We start from the raw sequence: 11,701 nt of genomic DNA, 5'->3' as shown, positions 1-11,701 counted from the left end.
TTCCAGTCTTCAACCGGTTTTCTGAATTTTCAGGGGGCTCATTGTTGCTAGCTGGAAGAGCTGGTATGGGAAGACGTGAAGCTGCATCGCTTGTTGCCAACATGCATCAAATGCCTGTGTTCTCGCCTAAATTGACATCATCTTATGGAATCAAACAGTTTAGAAATGATTTAAAAACGGTATACAATTTCATTTGAGCGGTCATCGTATCTTTAACTGAATTAGCTGAGTTAGCAATTCCGAGCATTTTGCAGGTCATCCAAGATGCGGCAGTAAACGGTAAACATGTTGTTTACATTGTTGAAGATTACCAGTTACTACAGGACGCATTTCTGCAATCCATAAATTCTTTACTATCATCTGGTAATCTTCCTGGAATATTTAGTGTCCAGGAATTCGACAGCTTTTTGGTAAACTTACGCGAACAAGCTTCGCAAGATGCATTCCAAGGCGACATGTATTCTTATTTTGTTATGAGTAAGTTATCTTATTCATTTTCTTTCGTTCTTTGTTTTTCTTGCTGAATTCTGTGTTTCGAAACTATGAAAGAAGAATGTATTACTATTGAAACTAATATATCTCGAAAGTAACGAAAATGAATAATTTGAATGATTTTAAAAGCGCCCATAGAAGTGACGCATGCTTTGCGTTTCAAAATTATTCTTCGAAGCGCTGAAGCCATTAATACCGTGTTCAAGTCGAAAGAAGTTTTAATGATTAATAGATTGCAGTTGTCGATAAATGGCATGTTTTATGAACTTTTTTTAGAAGTAAAGGCAAATTTGCATATCATCCTTATTTTAAATGTTGATGATGCTAATTTTTCTGTAAAATGCTCATCAAATCCGTCGCTATATAAGGAATGTTCGATCATTTGGAATGAAGCATGGAATAAGGATGCTTTGTCAGAGGTTATTTATAATGAAAGTTTAATATACAGAAATAGCTAAATCGGGACGTTTCGGCTAAGGTCTTTGAGAAAATTTAAAACAAACAATGATTTATGTAATGAATTCTGGTTTTATAAAAATTTGTTTCAATTTTTTCTATTTTTTATCCCTATACTTAATTAAAGTTTTCCATGGTAAATAACTACCAGAAAATTTTTTGGAATTTTCCACAAGAATGGAAACGAGAAATTGCATTGTTGATTATCATTAGTTCTAGTTATCAGAATCAATTTTATCGCGGCATAACGTCAAGACATCAAGTGATATACTAATCGCTTTCGGACAAATCTATCACCAGTGTCCAGCCGAAATAGCACCACCAGCAAAATATATCCGATTCATCGAAAACTATGCTTGTATTCTGAATAAAAAACGAACCGCTATTGAGACACGATCTAACAGGCTGAAGGCATTGATTTTTCGTATTCCAAAAACTCTAAAAACAAAAATTCTGCACAAAGTCAAAATTTTAATATTCCCGTTTTTTGCTTTGTTGTACAAAAACGAGCTGAACGAAATTAGCACTTCTTTTCTGCTTATTTTCTTAGGCTGGAATTGGTAAATTGACGGAAGCACGTGAATCTGTTTCAAACATGCAAAAAAAAGCTGCTAAAAAGAGTAAGTTATTGGCTGAAAAGCAAAGCGGTGCAGATATGGCACTGAAAGCAATTTCACAAAGCATGACGGTTTGTTCAAAATTTGTTGCACATAATAACATTGGTGTCTCATATACTATTCACTAAATAAATCAATTACAATTTTTATACACAAGTCTTACCTGAATAAGTTTGATCGAGAATTAAATTTTCCAATGTTTTACTTAGCTTTTCCATTTTAGTGTTTTGCTGAATTTAATGTTTTTAAGAATGCAAATTATCAGCGGTCGGATATGGAACAACTTAAACTGGCAACTGTGAAAGAAAATGAAAGGATTGAGAAGCAAAAAAGTTTGATCGAAGAACAATTACGCGAGGTAATTGTTTTGCTTTGATGAAAAGATTGCTCTAAATTCTGTTTAAGGTGGAAAAGTTTATCCTGTTTAGCTAAACAAATCAACTGGCTAGTGAGGTATATCAAGTTTAAGTCATATTTTTCAGGTGGAACCTATGCTACGTGAAGCTCGTGAAGCAGTTGGTTCTATTAAATCGGAGAGCTTATCTGAAATTCGAAGTCTGCGTGCTCCACCGGAAGCAATCCGAGATATTTTGCAAGCTGTGTTGTTATTTATGGGTATTTTTGACACATCTTGGGAAGCGATGAGAAAGTACGGGTTGCTTTTCGTTAAAATTTGTTTCTTTTTTCAAAACAAGATTATTCGAATTCTTTCCGTTCTGTAATCTTGATAACTGGTTTCAAATTTGGTAGTTTGAGCCGCTTTTATCTAAAATCCTTTAAGTTTCGTAAATTGAATTCACCTTAATTATAGGTTTTTGGCTAGAAATGGGGTGAAAGACGAAATAATTAATTTTGATGCCCGAGGAATTTCACCTGATGTCAACAAAAGGGTTTCTGCTCTTATAAAAAGCAAGCAGTCATCATTTGATCCAAAGGTTAGTCATTTTTTTAACATTTCCATAATTTTTTTGTGTGTAGCAGGTCAGATCTTAAGAGTGCTATCTAAAACACGACATAACAACCTTATCTAGACTACCCTTAGTTTGGTGCTCAAGATTATTATATACCGTAACCTGCGTTTCAGGAAATTTCTTTTCTTTCTCCATTTCTACCTGCAACAATGAGTAGATATTAAGCAAAAAATAAACGAAATTTTATGCATTCCATGAAAACTTTCTCAGGAATATCGTCCTTTTTTCTTAATTAGTTCAAAAGAAACGTTGCAATTTCTTGGTGATTCATTTCCTCATAACATCAGCAGCAATATGGATGCGTGAAAGACAAGTTAATCTACTTAAGCTGCTTAAGTTGATAAATTCCTGAAGCTTTTACTCATTTCTGGTTTTGATGAGAAATCTTCTGTGTTGCATAAATGAGCTAGTTTTGCTTATTTTATTTATTATCATACTTTTGATATAGAACGCAAAACGAGCATCAGCAGCAGCAGCACCGTTAGCTGCATGGGTACGAGCAAATTTAGATTATTCGACAATTTTGGAACGTGTTGCTCCATTACAAAAAGAGAAAAATGATTTGATTAAGCAAGTTGACACTTCTTTTTATTTATTTGTTTATTTATTTTTTTAAAGCGTCATCTTTTAAAAATTAGGTCTGTATGAAGTATAAAGCAGATTAATGGTTTAATGGTGTATTAATGGGGCTCATGTAATTTGAAAATTACCAATAGCAGGCACATGAAAAAAGTGACGATATTGTTAAGTAGCAAATTTTAGATTTTAAAATGATTTAACTATCAATTGCGGCAGATATTTAACATATTTGTTATAAAGCAAAATGGAAATGAAATGAATTTGAAAGCCTATAATTCAACTATAGAAATCTAAACGAAGCTGAGAAGCAAATGGAAAAATTATCGAAAGGTCTACGAACGGTTGATGAACGAGTTGCTGAGTTGAAACATAACTTCGAAGTGCATATGAAAGAAGCAACACAGATAAAGATTGATTTAGATAAGCAGCAGGCAAGCTTATATGATCTTTATTTAAATCATCCTTTCTGGAAAGCCCTTTACAGGCGAACTAATGAAAGATAATGGATTTCGAAGTTAGACTAATTTAGCAAGAACTACCGCGAAGGCTGTTTTGGGTTCGGCGATGAATGTTATACCATTATCATAAAGCGCATTTTAACGAATATTTGTGCTTTTCCAAAATTCTTCTAACTTTATTAAGCTTCGTATTCATTTTTTACCATATTGGTATTATTCTAAACTTTAAATTCCAGGAAACCATTGATGTTGCTGGAACTCTTATAGATAGACTTAGTGGCGAGTATGGGAGATGGCAAGAGCAAATCGGCAGTTTGCAAAATGAACTTGATTGCGTAATTTTTTCCTTATGTTTTTTCCCCCTTCTTCTTGATTTTTGTTTCTTGATTTAATTAAATTTAATGGATCACTTCCTGTCTGTGCTCAACGTTTGTAAAAAAAAAAAATTAATTTTTTGCAGCTGGAAAAGGGTTCCCTTCTATCTGCTGCATTTGTAACGTTTCTTGGTTCAGAGTCAGAACAAGTTCGAAATGAAATTTTGAACAAATGGAAGAAACTCCTCAATTTGAGTGATTTCAATACACTTGAATTCAATGTTATGGAGACCGAAAAAGTATGTTGTTACTGGTGAAATTTAAGTTCCGGTTTCCTCGAAATCCTAATTTAAATGTAATGCCATGGTTTGATGAAAGTATGTTACACGATATTTGCTTCAGTATTGCTAATTTACTGTTTTATTTTCGATCATTTGTTTCAGTTGAATTGGAGTAACAAAGGACTTCCAACTGATTCACTTTCGCAGGAGAATGCCATGATTTTATTTAATACTACAGAAATACCGCTGATCATCGATCCTAGCGGACGAGCATCGTTATTTCTTGAAGAATATTTGAAAGATAAGCAATTAGAAAAAGTGAATGCTAACGATTCTAATTTTCTTACTCAGGTGGTATACACTTTTTTATTGAAGAGAAAAAGTAGAGACATGTTGCTAATTATTAAGGAAATGAAATCGAGCTGGGAAATATATTGATCGTTTTCCCAAATTCTGCTTTTTGTTTTGTTACCAATCAAATTCGAGATATTGCCTTCACAAATTCATGAAAGTAATCTCATAATTTGACAAGAGTATTTGTTTTTATCATTATTATATCAGGTTTAGGTTGAACTTGCTATTCGTTTTGGCAAATTTTTGCTTATTGATGATGTGAATAGAGTTGAACCTACTCTTATCAGTCTTCTTCGGAAAGATTTTTCGAATCAAGGTATGCTTTTGTTTTAAGTCTTAGACTTATTAGAGAAAGCAAATGAAGCTTTATTAAAGAAAATTTGAGACTAATAGTAGAAACCTTCAGATATGATATTTTTGAGGTTGCTATCAATTGCATACGTGAAAGTGGTCATTCCAGTTGTCCTCTTTATGACATTTATGTATTTATACCATTCTACAGTTAAATTAATGTAGAAGGTAAAAATTCTTTCAGCAAAGATCTACTAAGATTACTTACTGTCATTCTGTGCAATACCTTTTCTAATAGTAGAATAATATCACAACGAAATGTGTTTCGCAGTGATTAGCGATAACAAATAATGGGTCGTGCACGTCCGCTAATTAAACTCCAGGTCGTTAAATAAGTCCTAACTTATAACTAAAACTTATTACGTGTCCGGGACTACAAAAATTTTGACCAGTATTTTATGGCTATAGAGAAATATATCATAAACGATAATTATGTATAACGAATTGTGTAGCATTAATTTCCTTCAAAATTTTCTGTTTTAATCAATTTCATAAAAAATATGAATTATTTCATATGTGAAATTAACAAAATATTTTTTCGTTTTCAGGACCACGACGTATTGTTCAAATTGGTGAGAAAGCTATTGATTATAATGATAATTTTCGATTGTACATCTGCTCTAGGAATAATTTATTGCGATTAGATCAAACATCCAAGGCAGCCGTTGCCTTAATATGTTTCAGTATCACACAAACGGGCCTTGCATCACAAGTTTGCACTTTAATTTTTTTTTTTTGAAATTTTTTCTGTAAAGTGTTGACCCATTTACCTTACCTTAAGTGAGAGTCAAGCTTCCTGTTGAAATTGAACTCCATTTGCAGTAATATTATGCAGGCATTCTGGGATTCTTTTACGTGTATTGACTAGTTCATTTAGATGCTCGGATTGGCAATACAAATGGAAAAACCGGCTTTGGAAACTCGTTTAAATGAATTGACCGGTGATGTGGAACAAATGAAAATTAAACTTGATGGCATTGAACAATCACTTCTGCAAGTAAATTATTAAGAATTATTTGGCGAAATTGACAAAATCGCATTAAAACTTCATGTGTAATTAGTTTACCCGGTTGCCTGTTTTCTGAACAAAGATGGAAATTTTCATGTGTAATTTAGCCATCAGGAATGCAACTTTTGCTGTAGATTAAGATGCTACGAACAGTCAATTATATTTCTAGAATGGTATTTGTGATATTACTCTTTCTAATATATATATATATTTCATATTATTATATTTAAGACATTAGCTTCATCCGAAGGAAGTCTTTTGGACAATACGGATTTGTTGGATTCCTTGAATAAAAGCAAAGAAAATGCAGAAACCACTGCAATATCACTGTCTGAGGCTGATAAATTGCAGAAGCAACTTATTAAGGTTTGTAGCACAGGATGGATTAGTTCTTTGTCTTTTAAAAAAAAATTTTTGTTGAACCTCCAATTTTGAATAGTTGAGAAATGTGGTGCTTGTTAGAGCAATATTTTTTATTTCAGGAAAAGAATGTATATCGACCACTAGCAGAAGCTGCAAGTAATTTATACTTCATTATTCATGATTTGCACAAACAAGACCCCATGTACAACTTTAACCTCAATATTGTAATAAACCTGTACAACCGTACATTTAGCAAAGTTAAGGTAAGTTTTTAATATAGAAAAAGTGAATAAAATATTTGATAGGATTTTTCAAACTATGCTGGCTGAGCAGAACATTCCCGTGATGGGAATCACCATAGATAACCTGACGAATTGAATTAAACTGAGTGGTTAGACAGGAAAATCTTGACCAGATGAGTCGATGCAACGCCTTCTGCGGTTGAAAATGCTTTACCAAATGTATCAGCCTGGATTGTTCGGAATTTTGCATAATAAGTTAATGTTTAAGTTTTGATTCTGTTTCGTTTGAATAGCAATCAAATAAATTTGTTATTGTGGATTGCAAAAACTAACTAGTAGTTGGGATGTGATGACTGAAAAATATGAAATTTACTAAATTTTGCCGAGATTTCGAGTTTATCCTTTTCATTTCTAGGAAAGTACAAATACAATGGGACGAATAGAAAAATTGCGACGGGTACTCCAACATACCGTTTATGAATATGTATCACGCGCACTTTTTAAAAAAGATCGTTTGATGTTTTCAATGCGATTTGTCCATGGAATACAACCATCTCTCTTTGGGCAAAATGTTAGTATTTCATTTGAATTTATAATGATTTATTTTTTTTAAATGAATCGAACAGCTTGATGGTATCATGCGTTGTTTTCAAAAATTCATCATATAAGTATGTTTTCACCATACGGACATAATACATTTGATGTCCAGGTATTTTTTGATTTTATTGTGTCTCTTGATGTTGACGATTTTGGTAATTCGGTATTGACGAATTAATGTTATCAGGTTTTTCATGGAAAACATCCAAAGTTATCTTCCAGGAATGGGAATTATTCACGGGTTTGATTGTTGATGATGTCACGGTCTCTTCCATGGAAGAGATTGACTGGATTGGTTGTGAACGAAAAGCAAATGTTGCTAAATTGCAGGTTAGTTTGAAGACTTTTCAGATATTTAATTTACTATAGTAACTATTATGCTAAATAGATAGTTTGCCGCTACAAATGAGTTTTAATCTTTTCCTTACATAATTAATTATAAAAATCGAAATTTTGGCAAGTTTTTAGAAATATTTGCCTACATTATTCAACAATCTTCGCTTTACGGATCATAGATTATGGAGTGAATTTGCTCGTACGATAAACTGCGAAACAGTATTTCCACCTTCTGTCGATGCAGTTATAACACCATTCCAGAAATTGCTCGTTATTCAGGCTGTTCGACCAGAGAGACTTTATTTTACTATGATCAACTTTGTTACTGACGTATTAGGTTTGATATTAATCCATAACCTTTGAGCTAAGTATTTGAACTTAACATTCCCAGAGTTTTTTAACTGGAATTTCAGGAGTTCCGTCAATCAATCCACCTCCACTAGATTTGAAGTCAATCTACAAATCAGAAAGCAATGAAAATGAGCCGATCATGATATTGATTAGTCCTGGTGCAGATCCATCACAAGTATTACTGATATTTTCTAGTTTTTCCTTTTGAAATATATAAAAAAGAGCTGGAATAATAACAGCTTGTGAGTATGTGGCCGAAAATTGATATCTAAATTCCTGTTCTCTTGCACTAGGTTATAGCATCAAATTCAGACTTTGGTTTTTGTTAAGGCAGTATAGATGAATTTATGGAGTTGAAATTTTTGGATATACTGCTTTGCATATGAGGGTTTTTACGGCTGCGCTTTGAACTTTAAAGTCAAGTACAACCTGAGATAGTAAAGTCAAAGCAAATTAAGATTCTAGAATTCCACTTATGTAATATTTACCTAGTTGTAACGTTCACAAAGAATTTTGGACCCAAATAGCGAGTTTTTGGTAAGGATGGCAAATTTACACTGAAAAATTTGTTGTTGAAGGAACTGGAAGAATTGGCTCGAAAAGAAATATCTAGAACGAAATTTTATCAAATTTCGATGGGCCAAGGACAGCGACAAGCAGCTCTTGAAGCAATTCGAACATGTGCTACAAGTGGTGGTTGGGTGTGCTTGAAAAATTTGCATCTCGCCGTCAGCGATTTAGCGGCAATCGAGAAGGTATGGAATAATATTTCTAATGTATAAATTCGTAGTTAATCTATTAATGATAATATGGTTTTCTTTCAAACTCCGGGAAACTCAGAAGTTAATTCTTTTTGCAGTCTTTCAGTGACTTGTTATAGTTTTAACATCTATTTCAGGAATTTTTGACATCGAAACGAGACCCTGGTTTTCGTCTGTGGTTAACTTCCGAATCAAATGAGCATTTCTCTCCGCAGCTACTTCAAGCCTCATTGAAAATTGTTTACGAAGCACCGCCTGGCATCAAGAATAATATGAAAAGGATTTATGCTCAATGGCAGCAATCTGAGCTTAATTTTAGTGCTGTTTATTTGCAAAGTTTATTTATGTTAGCTTGGTTACATGCACTTCTACAGGAGCGACGAATGTTCATACCTGAGGTACAGTTTTCCATTTGGACCCATGAAATTTTGTAAAAATTGTAGTAAATGTAGAACTTTCTTTCTTGCCTTAATTCCAGAGAAATTTTTGGAAGCACTTCAATTAATGCGTAGTCGCAAAGTAGCCTGCTTTTCCCAATTCTTTAAGCCATTAAATGATGGTTTTAACAAGTTTTAAATACTACCTGAATATGCCTGCTTTTTCTATTGAACTATAAACAGCTAATATTTCCTACTCGGTTTTATATTAAATTTGTCGTATGTGGAAAAGATAAAAAATCGCGACGAATTTAATTTAAAGTCGAATCGGAATATTAGCTGTTTGCAGTTCACAGATTGCCATTTATCTTCCGATTTTGTGATTAAGATTTTCATATTTATGGTTTGAAAGCATTTCAGTTACTAAATTCGTCAAGGATGAGTGAGGATGAAGTCTTAGCGTCTCAATTTAAATTTTGTTTTAGTTATCTTATGGGAGGGCGACAATAACCAGCATGTTAATCAACAACTGTCAATCCTATGTAAAGTAAAATATCTATGTGTCAAATAATAGAGATTTTAGGCTTGGTCGAAGTTTTATGAATTTAGCAACAGCGATCTACGAGTAGCCAAGAAATTTGTTGAAGATATTACAAAAGATGACAAAGGTAAAATCTTCTGGATTTGAAATTTCTGAACGATTTGGCAGTGCTCCGAATATATGTTAAGTCGAATTCTTTTCCAGTAGGATGTCTTTTTCAGGAATGTGGTTTGCTTTGTGGAAGCTACTGCATTACTGCTTTTTGTTTTTATCCGGAAGGAATCATGAAAGCATAAGAACTGTCTGTACCAAACCATCGAATAGTTATAGTTCTAACTTTCTTAGATTTCAAAGTAGAATTTTTGTTTTCAATATAACTTCTTTTTCAGCTGTTGATTGGCAACTACTTCGTGGCCTCATGCAAACTGTTGCATATGGTGGACGTATTGACAATGATTTTGATATGAACGTTCTAGTTGTTTATTTGAAACGCTATTTCAATTCATCCGTTATTGGCATAAATGGTCCTGAAATTGCGCACCATATTTCTGTCCCATTTTCAAGCAATATCACGGTATGTTTTCAAAATGTAGTATATGGCGGAGGGATTTTCACGATGTCTTGCTTAATTTTAGGAGTCGTACAATTTTTTCATTTACTTTTAATTAATAGAATTTGTGACAAGGGTTTGTGACAAGGTGACTTAATTAACAGGATTACACTAACATCATTAATACAAATATACCTGATGACGATAATCCGACATTGTTTGGCTTGCCCTCAAATATAAGTACTGCACGTGAAATAGCGGAAACGAATAAAACGATTCTCCAAATACGTAGCATGCCAGTTGTTGCCAGCGAAGCTGTATTTGACAGGTAATGTTGTCTGAAAAGTATTGCTCATTTTAGTCCTTTCAATCAATTGTTTATAAAGAAGATGTTGATCAGCCGAAAAAAAAGAAAAAATTGCTAGTTTCTTTTCTTTCTCAAGTGATACGCAGAATTGTTAGTTCCTCAGTAGTTCCCAGCATTTTAGATGGTATTCATAATTAATACAATAAATGTAATTGAAACGGTCAAACGAGCTAGAAATTTTTATGTAAAATGTGAATTGCCTTGGTTTAATCGCCTTATTATAACATTTGTAGCAAATTAACAATGCAAATTAATGAGACGGAATAAATCAAAACTAAGCAAAAATTTTCAGGAATGTATGGAATAAAGCTCTGAATCCAATTATAACACTTTGGAAGCGACTCAATTCTCAATCAACGTTGCATTCCATGGATATACCATTGGCACAGCATACCGATGATCTCATTCTAGAAATTATTTCCCTCGAATATATTCATGCAATAATGCTGGTATCCATTGTATGCAATGATTTTTGATATGTTAACGATTAACCTAAATTAACGGCTTGTATAAAATTGAAATGCGAGAAGTTTCAGGTTCAAAAAGTGCATAAATTCCTTGGTGCAATAAGTAAATGCTTACGTGGTATTCAGTTGCTCACATCAGAAATTGCTAATGGTGCACGGGCATTAATGATGCATCAAGTTTGCTTTTCTATTTCTATAAGAGGGGAAAAAAAGCTCTTCCTTGATTAATTAATGTATTCTGTATCAAAATTTTCCTCAGAACATCTGAAGATATCGGGGTGTTTTCATTCAATTTACATTTATAGACACCAGAAGAATGGCAAGAAGCATGGAGAGGTCCATCGGATCCAGCTCAGTATTTGACAGCTTTGATACATAAAGCTAAATCAATAGAACAATTATCACGCATCAATGACAGTCATAAAATATTAGCTAATCCAATAAGACTTGGCAACATTTTCCGACCTACCGCTTTCTTCAATGCTTTACGGCAGTTAACTGCAAGGTTGTAATAAATTTATCAAACTGGATTTCAGTTCAAAATTTTTACTTCTACTTTTTAGTACAACGGGAAATCTAAGCAGTTTAAAATTTGCTATAGTTGAGATTTAACAAGGCATCCTTAGTTTCAGGAAAAAGCACATGTCAATGGATGAATTCAAATTAGGGACCGCGTGGAATGCTGCATTTCTAAAAAATGAAAATGTAATGGAAATATCCGGAATCCACATCCAGGGAGTCTTTATTTGAAGGACATATCGTTGAAACAAAACAAATATCGCCTACGGTTGCAACGGCTCCAAATCTGTACATTGCTTGGATATCTGCTGTAAGTGTGAAGCGAAAACAGGATTCAGATGGAAGAAG

At 33.3% G+C, this 11,701-nt stretch overlaps 1 protein-coding gene across 2 annotated transcripts in view; it reads left to right on the top strand.

Annotated features, from left to right (window-relative positions):
* LOAG_18753 overlaps nt 1-11,632 on the top strand; it is a gene marked incomplete at its 5' end in the record, with an annotated part of 31,722 nt that extends 20,090 nt beyond the window's left edge. The window contains 30 exons of one of the 2 annotated variants that reach the window (XM_020451415.1): nt 255-477; nt 769-911; nt 1,168-1,359; nt 1,499-1,636; nt 1,816-1,923; nt 2,048-2,214; nt 2,377-2,500; nt 2,985-3,106; nt 3,402-3,546; nt 3,810-3,908; nt 4,034-4,186; nt 4,331-4,519; nt 4,736-4,838; nt 5,422-5,585; nt 5,751-5,870; nt 6,114-6,248; nt 6,365-6,508; nt 6,903-7,058; nt 7,307-7,414; nt 7,553-7,757; nt 7,834-7,946; nt 8,350-8,526; nt 8,670-8,930; nt 9,493-9,577; nt 9,840-10,024; nt 10,165-10,328; nt 10,660-10,816; nt 10,904-11,011; nt 11,140-11,339; nt 11,467-11,632. In XM_020451415.1, coding sequence (XP_020304801.1) covers nt 255-477; nt 769-911; nt 1,168-1,359; nt 1,499-1,636; nt 1,816-1,923; nt 2,048-2,214; nt 2,377-2,500; nt 2,985-3,106; nt 3,402-3,546; nt 3,810-3,908; nt 4,034-4,186; nt 4,331-4,519; nt 4,736-4,838; nt 5,422-5,585; nt 5,751-5,870; nt 6,114-6,248; nt 6,365-6,508; nt 6,903-7,058; nt 7,307-7,414; nt 7,553-7,757; nt 7,834-7,946; nt 8,350-8,526; nt 8,670-8,930; nt 9,493-9,577; nt 9,840-10,024; nt 10,165-10,328; nt 10,660-10,816; nt 10,904-11,011; nt 11,140-11,339; nt 11,467-11,584 — 4,506 coding nt within the window. In that variant the 3' untranslated portion in view covers nt 11,585-11,632. Of the gene's footprint in view, nt 1-254; nt 478-768; nt 912-1,167; nt 1,360-1,498; nt 1,637-1,815; nt 1,924-2,047; nt 2,215-2,376; nt 2,501-2,984; nt 3,107-3,401; nt 3,547-3,809; nt 3,909-4,033; nt 4,187-4,330; nt 4,520-4,735; nt 4,839-5,421; nt 5,586-5,750; nt 5,871-6,113; nt 6,249-6,364; nt 6,509-6,641; nt 6,682-6,902; nt 7,059-7,306; nt 7,415-7,552; nt 7,758-7,833; nt 7,947-8,349; nt 8,527-8,669; nt 8,931-9,492; nt 9,578-9,839; nt 10,025-10,164; nt 10,329-10,659; nt 10,817-10,903; nt 11,012-11,139; nt 11,340-11,466 lie in introns of those variants that run through there. The other variant, XM_020451416.1, reaches the window with a different exon arrangement.
* Between the last annotated feature and the right edge of the window lie 69 nt (nt 11,633-11,701).

Source organism: Loa loa (genome assembly GCF_000183805.2).
Source record: "Loa loa unplaced genomic scaffold supercont3.493, whole genome shotgun sequence".
Lineage (NCBI taxonomy): Eukaryota > Metazoa > Nematoda > Chromadorea > Rhabditida > Onchocercidae > Loa > Loa loa.
Note: the sequence above shows the minus strand (reverse complement) of the source record. Positions and strands in the feature narration are given on the sequence as shown.